This window comes from Balearica regulorum, chromosome 1 (assembly GCF_011004875.1).
Source record: "Balearica regulorum gibbericeps isolate bBalReg1 chromosome 1, bBalReg1.pri, whole genome shotgun sequence".
Taxonomy (NCBI): domain Eukaryota; kingdom Metazoa; phylum Chordata; class Aves; order Gruiformes; family Gruidae; genus Balearica; species Balearica regulorum.
Genome location: NC_046184.1, coordinates 55,249,049 through 55,273,101, shown reverse-complemented (window position 1 = coordinate 55,273,101; position 24,053 = coordinate 55,249,049). Strand labels below are relative to the sequence as shown.

Here is a 24,053-nt window from a genome sequence, read left to right as displayed (position 1 = left end):
CTTACTGCATTTCAAACACTTAAATGAAATAATCTACTACTTTCGTTCAATTTGCACACCTGCAGTCTGATAAAAACTGCCATGGAGCTACAACTGTGTCAGCAATACTTCAAAGCGATGCTCAGCTACAGCATCCTCGTGTTCCCTCAGGTGGTCCATTCCCTTCTTGGCTGCAGTCAGCCTCCTTGCAGGACAGGGAAGGTATTTGCCTCAAACAGGAATGCTCTTGAGCACTCTCAGCACTCAGGCCCTCTCACGGACCTGCAGATCTGTGAGATCTCTTCGCAAAGAAGTAGCAGCAGTTCACACCACCACACGTGCTGCCAGTGACATGTTACTGCAAAGCAGCATCCCCCATCCAGTGGGTTAAGCACCCCACCTCCGCCTCTCTCCCCCTCTTAAGCATCAATGGCTGAACAAGCAACCGAAGGGAGAAAAAAGCTGGGCAAACAGGCTGGGTGGGGAAGTTCTAACTACAGCGTGCGCAGATGCTGCTTAGTGTGATGTAAAGCTAGTCCACCCATCTCTACAGGATGTGGGTTGAGTAGCTTCATCTTCTGAATGATTTTGCCATTGTATTTATGCTCTGGTTCTACACCAGAAGTAATGAAGCCCAAACTATTTGATCAGTGTCAAAACTCTTTCTGTTATATGATGCAGCAGAGATGGACAGAGATCTGTTGCTCCCAGATCCCTTTGATAATAATTTTGACCACGCAAACGAATGTCAGCCAATACCCCTCTTCAGCTGTGCAGCAGGAAATACGCGGGTGATGAGTACCTGTTTCACGCTCCTGGAAATTAAGGTAGCTTGGTTCTGATGGAAGGGTGGAAGACCCTTACTTACTAAGGCACAACCAATAAAGCAGTCTTCCCTTTCTGACAGATGTTCCACATCTCTTGCATCAGAAGTAGCATGTTTCATCAATCGCTTTAATTCAGTTCTCTTCCTAAGTGCACTCTGGTCCTCATTTCAGACACGAGACGTGTATTTCCACATGCAATTTAGATTATCAGGATACCAGAGGCAAGACTTACCTTCTGTTTAATATTGGTGTGGTATTTGGATATTATGAAGCTCACCACCCCACGAAAATCTATAAATAAGGAAAGGCTCAAATCCAATCACCCTTTTATAATTAAATTTAAAAGCCATTTGTAAAATCAATGGCATATTATCCAGAATATGCCAGTAAGGAGTCTAAGCAGCGTTTTGTCACAGTATGCAATTCTCCCCTCCCCTTTTAACACCACAAGATTTCTAGTTGCTGGCTGCAGGGGGAGACAGGTCCTCAGTATTTCTGGAACATTTTTATTCCAGAAAGGAATTCTAAAGGAGTTAACAATCCACTCACTGGCAATTATGCTATGCAAGGTGCATCTAGAAATGACTGTTCTACATTTTGTCACACTAGCAACTACAACTCCATTAACAAAGGTGTGACAATAGATGTTAGCAAGCACTTACACAGTGTGCTCATACCAGAGGGACAAACACTGGTAACTTACACTCATCACCCAGCTGGGCCATGCAGGAAATCATAAAGCATTCCCAGAAAGGAAACTCATGTTCAGATTTCAAATGGGTAAATAAAAAAAAGTGTTAAGTAGTTAGCCATCATTATTACAGTATTTCTTTGGGAGCTTAAAAAGACATGAATTCAGAGTGGAGGGTATGTGCTACACTGGATACAAGTCCTTGCTGAGAAGTAGAGGTCCTGTTGTAGCTTTCACTGCCAGCCAAAACACTGCTGAATTATCTACTCTGTTGGAATTTCACCCACGTGTTCTGACCATACTGAAGAAGCTACAGAGAAGACATTGGGGAAGAAATGCACACAGTGAATCTACAGTGATATTATACGCCAATGATTAGCGGGCCTACAGAGGCACTTGGACATGGGAGATACAGAGTAGTCTGCAGAACCTGCTGAAAATGCCAAAAAATCATTACAAACACTGCTCTTCAGCATCGCTGTTAAGTAACTCAGTGGTGTTATCTCAAGGAGAACTTATCAATCTCTAGATTCTTCTGTGTGAGGGTAGGGCATATCTTAATAATTTATATGCCCCACAGCACTTTCAATCTGATAGAATTGACAGCAACCCCTTTACGTTACGGCAGCTTGGACCTAAATTAAATACTGCTTTTTGAAATTGAAGTAATTAAGGAGTTAGTGGCTTTGTCACTATCATGATGAATTCCATGTGTTTTTGCCTTTGAAGATCTTAGGACAGTCAGGACTAATCAGAAAGACTGCTTCTCCTAGAGCACATATGCATGTTAAACTTAATAACCAAATGTTAGTTTTTAAATGACTGACCTGCTAAGTAACCACCTTAAGAGACCAGTATATCCTTGTTAAGTTATTGGACAATGTGGTTTCCTTTTTTATTTTTTTTATTTTTGTTCTTAAGTTTTGTTTGTTGTTGCTGGTTTTTTGTTTGTTTTTAATACAATTAAGGATGTGCCATTTACACCCCACAAGAAAAAGCAGAAAGAGTCCTTATGGAAAAAAACAAATATATTGAACACATACCAATCAAATGGTACAGATATGGGACTGGCTTTGATTTCAAAAATTAAGTAGAAATAAAAAAAAGATGTAATGCAACAGCTGTTCAATTTCCAAGTCTAAATAGGCACTGTAAAAAGACATTTCCGCTTTCTCCAGCACACATTCCTGTCTATATGCTCCCACTGTAATCAACTCCTAGGTTCCCAAACAAAACAAAACAAAAAACCACTGGGAACATAGCCTTAGAGTAAAAGTTAATATCCATCCACCCACCCTCTTACAAAAAAAAAAAAAAGCAAACAAAAAAATCCCCCAAAATACAACCTTTCAATGCTGCTGTTTTGACTGGAGCAGAATTGGAGAATTTATAAAGGTTCAAAAGCACCCAAGGCAAGTAGTACAATATAATTTGTTCACTAACTTGTATTGGAAAGGAGATTAAAAACATTGAGATCTGCATCTTGGTACATAAAACTGTTGTCCTGAATAAAGAGAAATCTTTCAGAAAAGTTTTACAACTTGGTGGAAGTCCAGGACCCAGCTTTAGGCATCATTAATTGATGGGGTTTAATTCTGACTTGGTTATAACCACTTTTATATACTGTACATCTACCCTAGTTGGATCAGTGTCTGGAACCGCTCACTGGTGTCCCTTTGAACAACTGTAAACTAAACCATAGTATGCAACTCCATAGGAAGCTAGAGATCAGGTGAATATACAGCCAGTTATATCTCCCCTGCTTCACGCTCTTCTGAGCTCCTCGGGTCTTCTGATCGGCCATTAGCACTTTCATAAGAACGTTTCTTGTCTTTGAAATCTCGCGGTGACCTCTCTCTCGAGCTTCTATCTTTATCACGTGATGTTCTATCACGGTCTCTTGAACGTTCTTTGTCTCTGGAAGATCTTTCTTTTGAGGATCTGAAAAGTGCAGTAAATTTGAGAATTCAAGTCAGTCATGGATCTGTAGCTATCAAAAAGCATTTTGAGTTTGTATTTTTCTTCTTTGTCCAACCAACTTCAGATTTATATAAGCAGAAGTGTATGACAAGACAGAAATCATTCTACTTTTCTCCCTTTCCTACTTCCAATTTCAAAAGACAAATATTGATAGAGGCAGAATTTAATCTACATTTATTACAGAGCCCAGATTAAGGTCAATGTGCTTCACTCTTATTTTCAACCTCCACCCTCAAGCTTGCTTTAACAGAAGTTTAATTGAAATTTCTCAAGTGTAGGCTAGACATTCTTCTCAAGCTAGAGACTACATCTCAGACGTATAAATTACAAACTTAAAAGCGTGTTTAAAAATGAGAGTTTGACTAAAAGTAGGGCAAAACTAACTTGTGTAATTCTGGAATGAGGCTATTACATGACAAATAAAAAACAAATCTAGAATCTGTGCTACAATTAGGTTTTGTTAGAAGAATTATCCCTTGTGAGATTTTGCAGTCTTGGGGTGGTGTTTTTTTAAGATGTTTTACATGATAACAAGCATTTCCAAAACCATTACAATGGAGCCAGAAAAGAGCTGTTCTGTTAAACAATCCACATAGTTTTAAATTAAATGAGCTACTTGTATTGAAAAAAAATGGATTAGGCATCCTCCTCTACATTCCATCACAGAGCACACTTAAACCTGTTGTTGAAAAACATCACAAATTAATTTTAAGATGTACTGCAATCATAAAAGAATCTAATACATACTTTCACAGAAAAACCTTAACAGCATGCTATAAAGCTAGCCACTAATTTCTTAATCAAAAAGTCTGGTGTACTGGACAGGGAGACTACTCTTTCCACTAACAGAAAGTTACTGTCACTACTTCAAAGCTTCAGAACTGGAGTCTGCAAAATGCTCCTGCACTAATTTCCTTTTATAAGCTTACAAAAAAGTGACCTTTCATTTTAGTTTCTCAGCTGGAAAGATTACTTTCCCTACAGTGTAGGGTTCTGCAAGACTTAGTATTTGCAAACACTGAGATCCACAGGCATTACTCCTATTCCACAAACAACATGTCAAATAAGAAAAGGAGTTACATGTCAAATAAGTTACTGTTGGAGTTGGTATAGCTGTTTCACAAGTATTTTGTGCTGCAAGTCCCCTGCAGAAGTAATGACACTTCCAAACTGGCTGACTCAGGCTAACTCTAGTAATTAATCCTAGAATAGGCAGGCAGGTAGGACATGATGGCATTCACAGTTTTGGCTTTTCATTCAACGCATTTCTGGGGGAATACAAGATACATTTGTCCAGACGTCCCATTTCTTTACACGAGTCCCTAATCAGCTGACAAGAAGGAAGACTGGCTTTAATGAATCACAGCATTGTGACATGAAAGTTTATACAATTGCTTTAGCAAGCAGTATTACTACCAGAAGACTTAGACGTAAAATATCATTCCTGCCTTTCTCAAGGGCAAGGCATAGCCTTTAGAATCAGAACCTCTATTCTACTTATGTTACCTAGAATGCTCAGAAAGCATTACTTCCTAACTGATTAAGTAGATTCTTCAGCAGAAACCGGCCCCTTCACCAGATATGTGGGCAACATCCACACTATCATGTTCACCAACTATGAATCACGTTATAATATGTGATACTGGTTCCAAGACAGTATCTGTGGATGTCTGTGTTGGGTCTGAGGACGAAAAAACTATACCTAAGTAGCCTTGGACAAAAATCCTAGGGCAGCCTTGGCAGTCTGGGAAAATCCTAAAGCAGCCAGTCAAATCCAGGAAAGCAGGGAAAGATGTAGCTACAGTTTCAAACCTTCCAAGGGGTAAGATGTTTGACTAAATGGGTCTGTGCTCCCTCCCCAGCTTTCTCTTCAAAAGAAAAGGAAAAAAACCCCAACACCCCAAAAACCCACCAGAAAATTTAAAAAGGACAAGGAAGAAAAAGGAAAAAAAGTCTGTACTCTCTACCACAGCAGAGAATTAGCATAGGGATAGAATATTCTATTTTCAACCAGGATCTGAAGGATATTTAAAAAAAATCGTCTAAATGCTAAGAGTGGGATCTCACACAGCTTTAAATGTCTGCAGTGTAGACATCTAAGCTAATCAGCCAGATTTCCTTAACAGTCAGCAGAATAAATAGACACTTTAAGGCATGATTTTTCTCATCTTAAAATAGACACAAAATTATGTCAGATGAGTCTAATGACACGAGATTTACATCTGACCTAGTCATATAAAGCCAGGTGAAATGAAGCCCCATCCTATGACTTCAGGTACTAGTCCACATAATGTCTGTATGCAAGTACATTAGTCCTTGTCACATGAATTCTTGTAAGTGGGCTCAAGCATACTGACACAACCATCTCTCAATTTACCCACATTTAGCTCTGCCGTCATGATTGATCTTATCATTGAGTACACATCTCAACATCTAACTGCAAACTTTCACTTTCTCGTTGCAAATCAAGAAGCACAAATTACATACTCTGTTTCTAATGAGATGAAAGATAATTCATTTTAGTTACTTGGAACTTATAGCTAACAGCAAGGAGAAGTGAGACTTGATTTAGACCTGCTCTTGAGAAGCTGGTAATCCAAGCCCAGGTAAACCTAGGGCTTCTATTACCTTAGGTACATTGCTGTTATTACCAGATGGGTTCCCATTATCTTAGACACATTTGCTACTGTTGCCAGATACTTCGTACACGTTCAGTTGTACCCACAGTGTGGAGGTCTGCTCCTTATATTAATAAATTTGAAATGAGATCCCAGCCATTAAGAGCCTTAAATCTATCCACCTTTTCACAGGGTGAATGATTACAGATTAAAGAAATCCCATTTGTCAGACAAATTTATGTATTTGTAGAATTTTCTCAGATATATAAACATACCTTTACTTTCAGAATAAAGAAGCATCTGAGAGGTGGCAGCTTTTCATTTTATGTGAAAAGCTGTTTGGAAAATACTTTGTGAAGAAGGGTGGACAGGAAAACCAGAAGAAACTGCATGGTTTGCTGCAAACAATAATACCCAGCACATGTTTGCCTATGATAATGTTATTATACAGGACAAAACGGCAAAATGACTTCCAGGAGAAGCACATCAAGAGTTTTTCCAGTAAGGAGTCTAACTGTCTTGTATGCTTCCATGTTGAAGCCATAAGGGATGTGATGAAAGCTGAAAAAACCCCAGACACATAAACAGCTTTTACAGCAGGATTCAGCAGCCTACAATAACTGTATTTTATGTTACTTTAACCAAGCCCAAAAAAATCACACTGAAGGGTTTAGGTTAACAGAAACTTATGCAACACGTTCCACACAGCAACCACAACTCCACACTTAAGGCCCTAGAATTAGTGGCACCATGGGCTGTCACTGCTGCAGCTTTCAGCCATCTTTCTGTGGCTTCTGGTGTCATGCTCCGCGCTTCTGCAAGAGTTTGGTAAAAGCACCATGTTCCTTAGATGTGAATTTATTTGGTTATTCAAAACCAAAAGGTTATGACTCCTTCCTGAAGACGTTAACTTACTGGAGTGTGTCTTTTATTTTCCAGAGTATTCTTGGTCAGAATTCCTTGGACAACTGAATGTTCTGAGCTTAAGGAAGACAGGCTTGAATAAAAGTATTTTTTATCAGGATTTTAAGAAATTCCTCAAAAAAGAGTATTTAAAAAACGGGATTTGCCAACGAGTACTCCCCCGGTCTAGAAAAAGAGTTCTTCAAGAGACAAGGAAGTATAATACATTTAAGCCTGCAAGTTCGGGTTTAATTTGGATTCTGGCATCAACAGCGGTATGTATTCAACAAAGACTTCTCCACATTCAAATGAAAAGCAGCTCTAATGGCTACAAGGACATCTCTAAAAAGGAGGTATCCAGCCTGGCTGCAAGTTCAACAGCTATCCTGGTCTCAGTGCAGCAAGATCATAGCTCTAAAGATTCTTTAGTCTCTTGAAAACACAATATACATTAAGAGCAAAAATTTTGCTTGACCTCAGAGAAGTAAGAGGTATGAGTTGCTAATGATGGCACAGCAAGTTTTTTCCTCAAGTTAACAGTAAGCCAAACTTTTATTTGTACCAAGGATTCTTCCAACACAGGTATGTCTCGATACTTCAGGGCAGGAACTTGCATCAGAAGCAGTATTTCCAGTACTGAGTATCATAAAGTTTAAATCTTGTGCCTGAAGTATGTTATATTTTTAACTCATTCAACACAAAACAAAGCTTGAAGGGCTTATCCTTTGACAGCATCTTGGAAAAGCACACCGACTTCATCTTCAATTCACCTTGTGCTTTTTCAATTCACCTTTGGCAGCTGAGACTGACAGGTTTACTGTTATATGGATACCACCAATGGTCCACACCATTTCCTTGTTCCTACATATTTCTCTGCCAACATACAGAAGACAATGCATCATCTGCATTGTGTGAATCATACTGGAGAGTTTGAACAACTACAATGAGAATCCTGCAACAATCAATCAGTATAGTTTTCTCTGAAGGACTGAAACGGAATCTGGAATGGAATTCTCCAACTTCTAAGTTGAAGAATTAAAGGCAATTTGAGAATATGCTCTAGACATTGGGTCATCCAAGTTAACAAATGTGTTGATTCAAAGGAGAATGTCTATTTTAAGACTGAAAAACTGCAGGTTTGAAGATTTACTGATCTGTCATTGTGAATACCTTGAAGAGGCAGGCTCTTTAGGATAACTGTGATGACAGGCTACAATCAAGATGGAAATTGCCAAGTCCAAAATGTTGACTTTAGGACACTAAAGAACACCCTGAAGAATTTTAAGTACCAGTCACTACTGATTATATCAACTATAGTGCTGGACATTTAAGTTTTATCCATCTGCAACAAAAAGGAGGAAACAAAAGACTTGGACCAACCCTGTCTTCTACGCTCTTTTACAGAACACAATGGGACTACAGTCACCTGGAAGAAAAAAAAAAGCTCATTTTTAGGGCAAAGTGCCCATGAGATAACTTGAACACATTCAACGTGTATTTCTCCATCCTTGGTGATTTAAATCCTAAAAATCATTTGAATTATAAACTCTGCACATGTGGCCACTTCAAAAACAGATTTTTTCTCTTCCTGCAAGTTGACAGTCTGTCAGGGTTTTAAGATGGGGCACCCTGTCCACTGTACTGCACTCGGTGGTTGACCTGTACAAGAAAGGAATCCTGGTTATGAGCAGACTTCTCTACCAGAGGCCTTGTTGTGTAATTCTAACGCTCTTCTAAATTATGTTTACCTCGTTCATCTAAAATAAGCCAACAAATCCCCAGGAGCAGACAGCAATTGAGTCATTTAAAAGCAACAGCCCCAGACTGCTCTCTGCAGTAATCCCTCAATGAGGTGTTGAGTGACTTTCCTTGCAAAGCAACATCTTCAGATGCAACACAAGTTTATTTTCAGGCGTATCTAAACTTTTTTTTATCTGGCGCAGCACACAACAGATGGGCTCCAGTGCTGGGAACAAGAGCCCAAGTGAAAAACCAAATGGATGACAGTAAGACAACTGCTGATATCCCTGGGTTCAAATGGAGATCAACTGTTTCGCTGTCTGCACGGCAGGAAGCTGGTAGTATTATCATCTTGACACCAACTCCTCCAAAACAGAAATAATACATAACCCTATTATTTTTATTAAAAAAAAAAAAAAAATCACTACTGTACGTCAAATCATAAAAATGCTAAAGGTGTAACTGAAATCTGAGATAGTCTCAAAATGTCTTTAAATTACTAAGAGGTAAACGTAAACAATTTAATGTGAAAATTCTCACCATGCATCTAGGAAAAGGCATTTATTTCTAGGCCAACATTTACCTCTTTTTGGAGCTGCGTTCTCGGCTTCTCTCCCTGGAACTATGCCTGCTTCTATGATGGCTGCGACTCCGGCTGCGGCTGTTAGAGCGAGACCTGTGACGATGGCGTTTCTCACGGGATTTGGAGCGAGTTCTTCTCTTTCGTTCCCGGGAGGCTGAGCGAGATCGATGTCTGCGGCGATCTCGGGACCTAGATCTAGGAACAGAAAGAACTTAAACCAGACATTGCATTCACCTAGCTACTCTTATCAGTGTACTTTGAATATTATGCACTCTATGCATAAGCACATCTGTATAGAAAATGGTCTGCAGTATTCAGCACTATTGCATCGTCCTAGCACAGGCAAAGTGCTAGGGGAGAGGGGAAAGCAACATCAGAAATCCTACAAACTCCTTTGCGACTAATGCAGACAATTTTACAGTTAATTCATGACTGTATGTATGGTTACATACATACATACATAGCCAATTCAGGCTTCTGAAAAGAATTAAAAATATGGAAAAAACCCTACTTTTAAAATTTTAAAATCTTCATCTTTATCAGGCAAAGATGTGGAACTCTGATGCAGCAATAGGGATCATCTGCCAGAACCTATGTATTATGATGTTCTGAGAAAACAGGACTATATCCTTCCTCATAGCTATCACAATAAAATTAGTTTGGAAGTTGTGTACAAACACTGTACAAATTCATTATTTTCTTTTTTAAAATCACTTTGCAGTAATACCTCACTGGTGACCTTCAACTGTGTAGGTTAGGAAGAAAAGTCATACTATTGATGGGCCACCTGTTGAGAGTTAACCTGGTGTTTAGAATTTTAAAAACATGGGTTTTCACCAGAAGGTATTAACCACAAGTTTCTGTTTTGAAGAAAAAGCAGTTCTCTGTGTTCCAAACGTTATTTGAGACAAAAAGTTGCATTGTAGTAATCACAAAATAGACATACACACATAAACTCTGTAGCATGACAAATACTGTATAAACACACAGAGATGACTACACAACAGAATGCTGCTTCTGTAAAAATGGACATCTTAAACTAATAGTGGTAGACAAACTTATAATGTTCCACTTGTGAAAGGCTGGCTTCATTGATGGTATTCCTTGTCTGCAGATTTATGTACCTTTTGGTATGCTTGCTGTGGGATCTGGACCTGAAACAAATGGAAAATAGTAAAATCAATTTTTCCTCACCGAATCTTATTATCAAGTAAAGTACAATTTAGTAACAATAAACCAAACTAGTTGACCTGTTATTGTATTTCATATTTTACTGTCAATTATTTAAAGGCCTTTTATTCGATGTTAACATCTTTCTAACATATTTACCAGCAAACACACCCCTCTGACAATTGTTTTGTGTTTCTTGGGTTTTTAATTTATTTTTGAGCTGACCATACTACAGACCCAAAAGCATAGCTAATCTGCTTTTTTTATTCCCACTCCTCTCACAGAAAAAGATTACAGTTCAAGTCAGTACTTCCTCATTTCTTGTCAGGCACATATTATCAGACTGCAACAGGTTTCAAAATTTACATTGTTAACCTCTGAAGCCGACATGTCAAGAGAACTGCAGTTCAGATTCCATTCCACTCTAGCCTCACAAGGCCTAGAAGCAACTATTTCACAGAAGAACAGGTAATTACTTTCCTAAGTCACATGTTCAACTACTTTGAATAAGGAAAATTTCTAACATCTATAAAGAAAATATTTAATATCTAACAGATGTCAGAAACTCACATGTGCATAACCTCACATCTGTCAGGTCTCAAAACAAGGTACACACCTGAAAATTCTCTCATTTAAAGGCCATTTGTTCAAATACATAGAGACATTTCTATCTGTAGTTTTTAAAAGGGCTTTCTATGAAAACAATTCAGGTTTTAAGAGTTAGACATGAAATCCACTCTCAATACCTTTAAGTTTCCAAGGAATGCAGACTATTGTGATTCTGCAGATTTAGAAGTGTATATGAACTACATCATAGTTTTCCCATTAAACTTACATAGGTCATTATGTATATGCAATTAAAATAGATCCTTACCTCCTTAATTTCTCCCTTTCTTCTCTTTCCCTCTCCTCTCTACGTTTCAGACGTTCCTGATTTCGTTTCTCCTGTTTATCAGCCACAATCCTCTAAAAGCAAAGGAATATATTCATTAAGTTACATTTCAAAATTTCTCAGATGAAGGTGCTATAAAAATAATCTAGACAGTTAATATTTAGTTCTTTCCTTCATGTATATTCCCTTTCCCTTGTGTATATTATTCCCTCTCTCTTCCTCAGTATATATACTTTTTTTTTCTCCAAGAAACAGAAGCTATTGCAGAAGAGCTGCAGCAAATAGGTGGGTGTTACACGAAGACCTGAAATATGTAGAGTTATATTAAGTTTTTCACAAAGGGGAATTCAGAGCAGTAAGCGATGCCTTTAGTGTGAGAGTTTCCATGCCAATCCTATCATATTTTGGCCACTGGGGAAAGACAGAACAGAATCAGAACTGGGAGAGTTAATTGTTTTATTAACTCCTTCAGCTACACTGTGACATAAAGAAATCCTTAGTCTTAAAGGACTTGGTTGGGCTGATACCTAGTTTTGAGGCTACTTGTTTCTGTATTGTGAACATGAGACATATAATTAGTGAGGATGCTTCAGCTGATAGCCCCCAGGTTGAACTCACTACTACTGGGGACAAGGCACGCTCAGTAGAGGGCCCTCAGATGTGGAACTCACAACTGGAGATCTGGCCAAACCCAAGTCTCGCCACCTTCTGGACATGATGCAAGAAATTCAACTCTTTGTAAAGACCTTCTTCTGAGATGTGGAATTGCCCCAGCAGCATCTTGATTAGATCTCTGAGGAGAGCTCTGAGGAAGGAGGGATAGTTATTGTTTTCTTTTTTTGTTAGCGAAGTACTTCAAAAGATTATTTTATTGATGCTTTGGGAATGTGAAATAGATATCCATGCATTTTTTTTCCAAATGGTGTAAATAATCAGTTATATCAACCCTTTCTGTCAAATTATATCTGTACTTCCTTGTACAGTATCAGTAATTTAACTACAATCAAGGTTTCTTGTTCAAGTGACTTTTTCCATAATTTCATGGCGGGATGAGAGGAAGCACACATGATCTATTCTAGGCATCTAAAGTTTAAGTTACAGCAGCTATATTTAGGAGCCTGAATTGCTAATATAGTCAACGGAAAGAGTTGGGCTTTCCAAAGGGTAAGTCACGGTATCCATGCAAGACAGCTGGAATATTATGAAATATAAACCAAGCCAATTTACTCAAACTCAGTAACAGCATTTTCTGCTTTTAGGGCTTCAACTCATTTAGCTATTGTCTTTAGTGATTTCTACAGTTAAAAGCTTAATTGAGCCTTGAAGTCCATAATTTGCATATTAAGATCATGAATCACATCAGTATCCAAATCCACCCTCTTGAATACCAGAAGTCTAGAATATAATTTCAGTAAGTCTTTCTTCTAGCACACTATTTCTGGTCAAGATAGTGTGGTTTAGGATAATATTCCAACTTGATTTCAAATCTTCAAGCTACAGAGAACATGCAACCTCCCTGTAACAATGATTTTTATGGCTAGTCTGACTTCAAGTTATACATCTTTTTGTATTCTCACTCTTGATAGCTACAGCCTTGAGTTGTTGGAACTTATTTCATATATTGTCAATTAAGCTTAAAAGCCTTCAAAAATTACTCAAAAATAAAAATCTTCTTTAGTTGTTGGTACCTATAGAATGAAAGTCACCTCCTAATCTCTGTCCGGATAAAATAAACAAATTGAATTTTAGTCTTTCACCATACAGCAGGCTGTTTGAGTTCCAAACATTTTTGTAGATCTTTTCAAAAAAACTTTACCACGTGTTATCATCCTCCTTACGTACTTGTATCAAAAATGAGGATTTTAACACCAGCCTTATTAACATTCTATTCTAACAAAATAAAAAAAATATCACTCAGGCCCACTACATGTTCTTGTACTTTCGAGAGTCTCATTATTACTTTTAGCCAATCGATTGGCTAAAATAAAGTTCATTTGGCTATCTCATTCATTTGGCTGTATCATTTGGCCATGGCAGGGGGGTTGGAACTAGATGATCTTCCAACGCTTCCAACGGTTGGTCCCTTCCAACCCAAACCATTCTATGATCTCCTATGAGTGCTAAATATGTCTCAAGATCACTGTCGTTCAAAATACAGTTCTCCATTTTACAAGCGGAATCGCGCTCTTTGTTCCCAAGATGCATTACTTTGAATATGTGTTTTAATGTACCTCAGTGCAAAAGAGGTCATCTAATTGAATTATCCAGATAACTGATATTAACTTTGAATGTTTAGTGTTTTGTAGACTAATGAAATCCTGTACTTTAAAGTAATATGAAAAAAATTCACATGCCCAGAAATAAATATTCCATTAAGGTTGCCTGGTAAATAATTAAGTAGGAGCACACACATATACACACACAAAAATGTAACAATGATTTACCCTGAGTTCCTCAAGCTTCTCTCTTATTTCAATAAATCCTAAATGTAGTTTTCCTCCGAAGTGGTCAGCAAGTCGTCGGTCATTGTCATGAAGACCAAGATAAGCTGAGCACACTTCACAAACCCGTAGCTTCTGCTGCTGAAAGCTGGAGGCAGGCATAGAATTCCTGTATACTTCCTAGGAAAAAACAAAACCAAGAAGCAGTTTGCTAACTGTTACTTCTCAATGCACAGAAATACAAATATAACACTTTACCAAAGATATGCTGCAAGTAGGTAACAGAATTCAATGTATACCAGCACACCCTTTAATTAATTCACACTATTCATAAATCAACTCTCTCATTAAGATACAAGGCAGGTTCCTTATTTTGAAGACTGGACATACTTAAAAGCAGGACAACAGCAACTGGTTTTGCAAATTAAACAAAGTGGGGTGATTACTACCTTTACTTAAGATCATACTACTTAGAAGGATGAACAACTATTTCATATGCAAAAATGAATACACGTTAGCACTACAATTACTGTGTTAACATATTACGAATATATTGCACCAGTTTTAATTCTGAACCCAGTTTAAAACAGCAATAGTTTCTTGAGAAATCTACCTCCATTTTAGACTCTAATTAAACAAGTCACATGAACAAAATTTATCTACAGACACTCAGATGACAGGCAAACAAGACTGCCAGCAACCCCTCTGGTATAATTAAAGCAACTGCAGATGTTTGTTTCTATAAATTTAAGTACCTTGGTGAAATACCATATGGAAAAGCTCTTGGTGAGTTCGCCCACCTGAACATTACAAAAAGGACAGTTTTGACTTGCCATTGACTAATCACCTTTCAGTGAAGACAATGGTTCACTTCACTGAAGCTTTCCAGTACGAGCCACATCAGGACACCATGAGGCACAACAGAGTTGCCACAGCAAGAGCCGTGAGACCCAACAAGATAAGTCAGTCCAACAAACACAGACACAACTGTAGCGTCCACAGATACAACTGGCCAATACAGCTAAACTAAGATAAACGCATCATCCGTGGAAGTGAGCATGACTTTAATAGTATAGGAGTATACCAATTTAATATTGGACCCTGCTCTCTCCATCCATCAAGCCTTACACATTCAACTTACTTCTGCTTCTCTCTTCTTTACCCGAGCCTTCTCCACTTCATCCATTACTTTTTGAGATTCTTCCACATTCCCATCAGCTCCGAGTTGTTCTACTTTGGCCAGCAGTTTCCCAATTTCTTCATTCAATTCATGAACTCTTTCAGCCTTGAAAGACCAGGAAAGGCTTAACACAAGGAATGCTTTTAATTATGGAAAACAATCTGAACTATGACTGAGTTGTTATATGCAAAAATCAGTAGGATAGAATTAAAAGAAACACGCAGAGATAACTTCTCCAGGTAAACGTGAAACAGAAGTCGCCTCACGTAAAAACACGCAGAGAAAGGCTTAGTTACCAAGTCTATGTACTAACTTCAGAGCAGGATTTTGTTCAGAAACTTCAAATAATTCACACTGTTGCCTATACCATAAAGTCTTGCAAAATTAACATTTGTACAACTGTTCCTCCTACCACGTGCATGTATGTGCAGAAGAATGATAGAAGTTTTTTTTCAGTTAGAAGACCTAGAGAAAAGCACATCAAATTTTGTTTACTTTATGGATGAAGTTTTGATCAAAAAGTGTAAGAATTACTAACATTTGTATGGCATGGTATCACAGAGAGTCAAGTTTCCTGAGCTCAAGAATATCAGAAAGAACTCTTTCCTGTGTTCCCTCCATGCTTTCAAGGCAGTTTTAGGAAGGATAGAGGAAAAAAGTCTTATTTTTTTCTCCTCCTCAGTATGAATTCTCAGATTGGATAGCTTGCCAAGCCTTAAGGTGGCTCCTTAGAAAAACAGACCTTCAAAGAGACTTCAGTAACCAGTTTTACAGACTTACTTTAGCTGCAACTTCAGCACTGATCTCTTCTTGGGTTTCTGCTAGTCTTTTCTTAGCCACTTCTGTTCTCCTGTCACAGTCTGCAATAAATGACTGCAGGTGGTCCATCGCCTAAAGCATCAATAAGAACACTGATCAATGCTGTCAAGAGTATTTCATTAGCTTTAACACCTTCCAGGTTTATTAAGACTTAATTTTTCTAAGTTTTTAGTAGTGAAAGCTTTGTAAAACAGTAATCCAGCAGTTTTATGGTCACTAATCACATATACTAACACACAACACTTTAAAAATCATAGTCTACACGTTGTCATAGGTTTTGCAGAAATTTGGAAATGAATCCGTCTTATATCTTCTCTAAGAAGTAGTGAGCATCTCTAACATCCATTAAAAGTCTTCAAAGGATATTCAGGTTCACCTCACCCAGACAACACATGCGATACCGTAACTTTTTTCACTAGAGTTTTAAGCTATTCAGCATATTAACACCATTCCTCCAAACAACAACAAAGAACCCCAAACCTTTTTGTCCTAGTGAAGGCTAACTTCCTAGTTGGGAGTTCAAAGCCATATTACTCAAACTATGCTGTACTGAGACAGAGCATATGACTTGTTATCCACAATACAAAATAATTACTTTCTTCAATAAGTATAAAATTTAAGACTTTCTTCAAAGTATACACAGCCTTAGCATTTGCTTGCTATTTGTTAACACTAAGACAGCATCCACATTTACGATAATTTGTTCTGTGGAAGGCTGTTAACAGTTCTACCTAGAGATGACTACCAATACAAATTAAATACTCGCGTATAATCAGAGGCATGTGTCTTTTATGTAACTGTGCCACCAATTTCTCTGCCTCTTTCTATAAAATCACTTTCCAAAAGCTTTCTTTCTGTGTGTACCAAAACTTCACTTTCGTTGCTCAGTTTATCCACCTAGGTACACAAATTATGCTTTCTCTCCACCATTAAGACAAAATACATACATCAAGCTCAAAGAAGAAATCTTGATCTTTGGATGCTATTTCATAGTCTGCCCTTAATGCCAGGTCATGCACTTTCAGACATTCTCCAAGGTCCATTCTCTGAAAAGAGAGAGAGGGAAAGTGGTGTAACTTTTCAGAATTGTTACAAGGAATGAAGTTACCACGATTTTCTTTAAGTATCAGTGTCCTGCAAAAACGTATTACTGAAAGTTCAAAAAAGTGACTGAAGTGGGACATCCTGTATTGAATTAAAACAGCTTAGGAGAACCAAGTTCCCTGCAAATAACTGTCAATTAAATGTTCAAATGCTTAATCTGAACTATCTGCACACTCTATGATATGTGTTCAGTTATATTCACTACCTGAAATAGCTTCAATCACAGCACTGCTGTAAGTGCTGCTTAAAAATGGTTCTTGAAGCATTTCAAGTGAGACAGCCAAAAATCAAATCCCAGCAAAACATTTTGCAGATGAGTGAATATGAGCTGAGTGTTGGACTATGTTCAAGAATCAAGGAAGAAAAAGTATAGATATTTCCCTTGTAATCTAAAACCGTTCTAGAAAGGGCAGGAAGGAAGCATGAGCTTAAAGTAAGTAGCCTGTAACACTGATCTTGCACTGAAAAGAGTGGTCAGAATCTTATTAAGTAACAAATACTGTTTTTAAATTGAAATTTGCATATCACACAGCACAAGACATTCTAATTCAATCTGTTCCCTGAAAGTTTATTTGGTGATCAAGACAGAGCAATGTGCACATGACAAAAACAAAACAAACAAAAAAACCCCACCGACAAACACCACCACCACCACCAAACAAAAACCTCAAAAACAGTTTTTTGGGGTCGGTTTGGTTTAATGGAAACAAAATTGAACAAAACCTCTCTGCAAAAGCACAATTTGATGTATAATCATTGAAAGTGATTATTATTTGTGTCACTTAAAACCAGCACAGTTTCAGTTAAGTCTGCTCTTGGCATTGCTCGCTTAATATTAAGAAAAATTAATCCTTTCTTAAAATTGAAAGCACATAATGAAAGTTGACCGCTGGTGCAAAAAGCTGTTACTGTTGTTAATAAGAGTTTTAGAATCAAAACTAAAATAATTAATACATTGTGTTGTGAGTTTTGTAAATAAAAGATGAGTGAACTCAAACTGCTGCAAGTCATTTGGATGTGTGCCAAATGAGTGTTTGGGGTTTTATTTAATAAACAAAATACTTGCATTTAAGTAGCAATTCAATTTCTTTTCTTCTTAGTGGGAACTGTAAATCCATGGCCTGAAAGGATGGCAATTACTCTGAGCCAGCATTACTACTGAAAATTTTTCTGACCTCCCTTTATTGCTGCACTGTGCCACTCCATACTGGCACATCTGCCTGTGCAGTTGAACACAATCTGGGTACTGACTGGGTAAAACCTACCTTCACAAACCAAAAACAGAGGCACTTTTTCAGCAGTGTACCTTTGTCCAACTTGTCAGGCAGTCTCACAAACAGATGTGCTGACAATATGTAGGGGGCAACATAATAGTGGACTTAAGCAGCTAGAATCTCTTACAGTATCAAGATGCCACTTCAGAAACTCCTGAATAACTTCAATAATATTAGCAGCAATTTTGGGGGATGAGGGGAGTGTTACAGAGGATTTCTTTTTGTTAGATGTCTCATCAGAAGACAGGAATTTTGGCTCCCCTCTTTGATCCAACCGAGTGCAGCCTTATAAATATTCACATGGCTTAACAGACAGGGAGCAAGAACAAGCAGGTACAAGAGAAAAGTATTCCTTTTCCTTTAGCTTTGCTGCTAAAGAAATTATTATATCATTGTTGGAACTGCTCCTTAACACAGCCTGTACTAGTCTTGGCTAATCCTTTGAAAGCACCTTCGCAGAAATATTACTAAATGTCTGTCTTAAAAGTTCTATTAGCAAATCCCAATGTAGATTTAGTTTAAAAAAAATATTTAACACTCAAACCAGTTTGCATATTATATGCAAAATCAGGCTAAAAGCTCTTGTGCTGGTATAGGTTACACAACATGGGGCAAACTATCAAAAGTCTATGCTGGATCAGGACTGTTGAGGACCTTAACAAGCACAAAGCAGGTCATATTAAAATTTGTCTTATATGGCTAGCTGCAAAGTAGACTGACAGCAGATGGAAATGGACAGAAGATACAGTAGGACACATTATTTTCATTTTCCACATGTCCACCTTGTGATTTGGTGCCAAGACATGCCCTCCTCCAGAGACAAAGAACAAGCATTGGTAGTCAGCCATTTAAAGATAATCACATTTGAAACATAAGATGGCTATGAGACTAATGTTCAGACACTGAGCTACTAAAAACAACGCACAAAAACTGTTTTTCACTGTCGACACAGTGACTTTCAGACAGACATACATACACTACTTAAAGTGATTTACAGATGAGTCCTAATGAGTAAAGCAAATAAAGAAAGGTGAGAACATCAGAGCCCGCAGGTTAGACATAACTGAAGTTTACTGACTACGTGAAGCCATGCTTCGGGGCTTTTTGCAGTTACTCCACTTTTACTGATGATAAAAACCAGAAAAAACTCTACGTACTTGAAGAATCTTTCTTTAAAGTTTCAGCTATTGCTGAAGATTAGTCTAGAAAATAGTCCAGGCAACCCATGTGCAAAACAGGATATCACGAGTCCTTTTGCTATGGCTGAGCTCTGCTTAAGAAATTAGTGTGTTCTACTAACAACTTGCTAACCACTTTCTGTAATACTTTTTTTATTTCTCAGTGTTAGATGGGCAACTAAAGCTACTTAATTTCCGAGAGCCGAGGTTTAGACAACTGGTCTTTCATCCCAAACAACCTCATATTGAAATCATTTAGTAATAATTTTTGTCTATCCCATCCCATGGATAGAATGCCTTTGGTATTAATACAGAAATGGATTACATACATTTAGTTTAACAATGATGCATAGGCTCTGCTTCAATCAGATCAGGTAAAAAAAAAAAATTCAATCACATGAGTTAAGCATGAATAGACAAGAAGAGCTGGCTGAGGACTTAAGCAATAGAGAATCTGAAGAATTTATCTGTAAAATAAACGTGCACTCAGAGTAGCTGACACTAATAATTGAACCAGAGACTAAACTCTGATGTGATGCTGTTTCTGGAACACAAAATTAAGATGGCTTTCTTTTCAGATCTTGAGCTACCCACAGCAAAATTCCCATTTTGGCACTTTTACAACTACCACACATTCCTTTGACATCAGATTACTGAATGTACTCTATATGGAGTGAAAAAAGAGCACAAAAAAAGTCAAAGCTACATAAAACACAGAGGGCTGATGTTGAGCCAAGTGTGACATTGTAGCACACACTATCAATGCTTCTAAAAACAGCAAGCATCTTTGATAGGTTTTGAAAGAAGATACTCTGGGCAGTGTTTACGTAGAGAATGCTTTCTAGCTATAAAGATAGCCATACCAAAGCAGTTCACATTCAGCAAGAGAAGGTTATTTTGTTTGTTTGCTTAGGATGATCTGACATGACTGAAAAGTTTATATTGGAGGAACCAGATCTCTCCCTTTGTCAGATTGTCAAGACAACTACTGGAGTCTGTATGAGAACACTCTTGCTACTGATAAAAAGAAGCTGCAGATAGACTCTACTGAGATATTCCTTGTTATGGAACCCACTTTTCATCTGCACTAACAATTTTGTTTCTGACAGATTTCTAGACTAGCGATAAAGCCTGTTCTTTCTTGTAGGCAACATATGTTCAGCAGAGGAGTCTTTAGGATGATACAGTGATGTGTGATTTAAGTCCTCTGACTCCACTAATGGGGTTAACTTTTGTAGGACTTTGCTAGCAGGAAAGAAATGCTGAACTAGAAGTAAGCAGAAATTAGTAAGTTATTAAAGACCTTAGCAACCACTGAAAATTCCAGGTATCTTCAGAAGTACAATACTTGTTTAAAGACATTTCTCCCTTTAACCATACTCTCACTTCTGAAGACTTCAAGTCCTTGGAATAGATCTTCATTGAAAGACAAAGCTAGCAGCAGTCATCTTTATTTTTAAATGAGATATTTCAGTGTTTACATAGTATTTGGTCTTATAGCCTGACTATATAATATATTAACATTGAAGTTACATAACTATATAGAGGGTAAGAAAAAACCCCCTTCACCTAGATAAATTAAACCCACTAAAATGGAATATGGTACAATCAGTTAACTTTCCTGGTACTGGTGACAGAAATAAAGAATACTTTTCAACAGACTCACACCATCACTTGCTGGGACAACAGACACTTGATAATTCATCACCACTGGGCTGAAGGCTACAAATTGAGGTAGCTTATGCAAGCCTAGTTTAATTTGATTTGCAAAGCCAAAGCAGTTCACATGATCAAACCAGTCCTGAACTGAAAAGCTGATACCCTCCAGCAGAATGGCTGCTTTTTGTGACACTACAGCGTATCATCACACTGGCATACCTAAGTTTTAAGTATGGAAATGGTTCCACCGAGCCAATGGAACTACCAGCAAAGAAATCAGCTCTAGATTAAAATACCTTACTAACGCCTATCTGTAGATGTGTGAACTATCCAAACTTCTCTTCACAGTATAAGGAGATCTAGACAGTGCAGCCAGTGAGCCCAAATGGATTCAGCCCACCTTGAGAAGGATACCCAGTAGCAAGTGAACTGAATCTTTCTCTAGGCTCCACTGCCTAAATCCCTTCTGACTCCTGTGCAAGCTTCGACACCTAGCTCCTCAGCTGAAACCTAAATTTAGATGTCTTAATCCAGAGCTGAATTCCATCCCTAATAAGCTTAAAGTTAATCATGTATTAAAGTATATTGCCTAAACCAAGGTCTCAATCAATATGCTTTTAATCAGCAAGAGTCCTGAAGAGCTGAGTGCAGTAAATTCATGAGCACCTGAAGATACGCTTAACTGTAGGACTGAGCAAACAGAGCATACTCTGAGGTCTGTATAAATAAAATGCAAGAAGCAGTGTTCCCCAACAGATATACATAAATACAAAGTTAATTCACTGAGCAGAAAGGAATTTCTCAACCATGGTCTGCAAGACCACATAAAGTATTTGTGACATTTTTTCAACGGGGAAGCACAATCAAGCTAATAAGAAAGCCAGATTACTACAGAAGTGTTGAACTGCTCAGGCTCTTCAAAGATAGCTAGCGGGTTACTGTAACTATTCAGGACATTACTACTTTTAACCTTACTAAGGGTATTTGCTTTAAATCTTCCCACCATGTCATTTTCATTAGTATTCGGCTATTCGTTCAGAAACATAGATAGAGAAAACATATTCTTATACATCTTGTAAAACCTGCCGTAGCCAGCACAGAGCTTAAAACCAGAGATTGTTGCTTAATAGGTCTGTACCATTACAGAGTAGTCATCTGACTCCTATAAACATAGCTTCAGTCCTAATTTCATAATATGGATAAATATAAACAAACATTTTTGTAATGCTGATGAAAAACAACTCAAGACTATAGTTTGGGGAAAAAAAAGACACCACAAAACCACAAGCCTGATCATTAGCAACTATTAAGGATAAAAAAGGTAAAGTAAGAGTGCTAACCCTTTAAGACAAAAAAAAAAAAAAAAAATTGGTAACTTTAAGTGGTAAATTATTTGCTGTGCCCCAGTAGCCAGGGTTTACAAAGTCTTACTAATCTCTCATTATAAAATTCTTAACCTGAAATGAATAAGCAAACTCTTAAACCATTGACTTATGCATATGAACCAGTGCCCATGTGATCATTATGAAAAAGCAGAGAATATGAAAAATATGAAAAAATATGAAAAAAGTCAAAATATGAAAAAAATGTCAGCTAAAAATGAGAGCTTTTGTGAGAGGCATTGTCAAAGCCAGGTTCTGCACAGACACTGTTCTACATTGAATACAGAGTCAGTTCTGTGATCTTACCAATTAGTTTACTATGTGCCTCACACAAACTTCAAAACACATTTCAAATGAACAGATAATCAACACAATAGATTTGTACTGTTCCATGTCTTCCACGTAGCCCATTATTCCCATTGCCCTTAGAAGGAGATCACCAAAAAAATCCAAACGCATGCTCTGTCTTTCCCCAAAGTGACACAAAATCATCTCCTGCAGGCACTGAGACACCTCTGACTGCTTGACTTAGCATTTTCAAGTCTACAAAACCAGAAACCTAGCAGCACAAAACCATGTCCCTAAATAAAATAAAATAAAATAGGAATGTAACCAAAATCTCCTGATTCAAGTAGGTAACAATTGAAGCTCATTAACAGATGACTAGACAAGTCTATCCAGAAAAGTGGAAGAGGGTGACTGATACAGAATTAAAAGTTCTGTTGGCAAGAGCAGCCAGAAGAAAGAATTAAATACAAAATACAGCTAATTCTTATGGTTTTACACACCTAAGCAAAATATTTAAGATTCCTTTAAAAACAACTTTATTGTTCCTTTAAATACAAATTACTCTGAGGAATCGAGACAGAGAAGTGCAAAAGCAAGCGCAAAAAAAGTAGGAAACTGTGAAATGTTGCCGATCTAAACAATGGAAATTTCCTAGTAAAACTCAAAACATCCCTAATTTGTATGGATGCTTTTTTTCAGAAATGTTTCTAATGTTAACCAAAAAACCCACTGCAAGTGTTCTGGAGAAGTACAGAAATAACAGAAGACTTCAGGCAGTATTCTTAAAAATAAGCACACACTTCATCTAACCAAAGGGATAAAATATGCAGAAATATGGACAAAGAGAAAGTTTCCCACCTTCTAAGAAAAGTAGACATGCACTACTTTTACCAATACATACTGTAGCCTGGGGAACATGATTTTATTGTCAAGGAACAGCAATTCCTTGGCAGAGTTTTGGGTATCTGGCCATTAAGGAAAAAAAACACACTAAATTAACAAAGCCTACTCATATGAGTCATTTCATTTGTCTTGCATTATCTGTCAGTGTCCTCCTTGAGTGCTTCTGAAAAAGTGGGTGGATTGGAATAGCACAGAAGTCTGCATTTTGCATAGTATGTATTTCATAGGAACTGCACAGATGATTTTGTGACCAAAAAAAGGCAATTTGTGTCCAGTATTTTACTGATAATCTAGGCAACGAAGAGATTTAACCTCACAAAGTGTCCCCAGAGAACTTATTCTCTCCGAAGCATAAGATTCTGGATTTGAATTTAAAAAAAAAGTCACTCAAGCTTTGTTACCTACAGATCTTGAACGCAAAGATGCATCAAAATTTTCCTAT

At 37.6% G+C, this 24,053-nt stretch overlaps 1 protein-coding gene across 4 annotated transcripts in view; it reads right to left on the bottom strand.

The window, feature by feature from the left end:
• Positions 1–2,507: 2,507 nt before the first annotated feature.
• Positions 2,508–24,053, bottom strand: part of LUC7L2 (LUC7 like 2, pre-mRNA splicing factor) — a 34,457-nt gene continuing 12,911 nt past the window's right edge. For all 4 annotated transcript variants that reach the window (XM_075750837.1, XM_075750841.1, XM_075750826.1 and 1 more), the window contains 8 exons: positions 16,771–16,869; positions 15,785–15,895; positions 14,966–15,109; positions 13,828–14,004; positions 11,366–11,457; positions 10,446–10,475; positions 9,322–9,516; positions 2,508–3,438 (listed from right to left, as the gene is read on the bottom strand). In XM_075750837.1, coding sequence (XP_075606952.1) covers positions 3,246–3,438; positions 9,322–9,516; positions 10,446–10,475; positions 11,366–11,457; positions 13,828–14,004; positions 14,966–15,109; positions 15,785–15,895; positions 16,771–16,869 — 1,041 coding nt within the window. In that variant the 3' untranslated portion in view covers positions 2,508–3,245. The remainder of the gene's footprint in view (positions 3,439–9,321; positions 9,517–10,445; positions 10,476–11,365; positions 11,458–13,827; positions 14,005–14,965; positions 15,110–15,784; positions 15,896–16,770; positions 16,870–24,053) is intronic.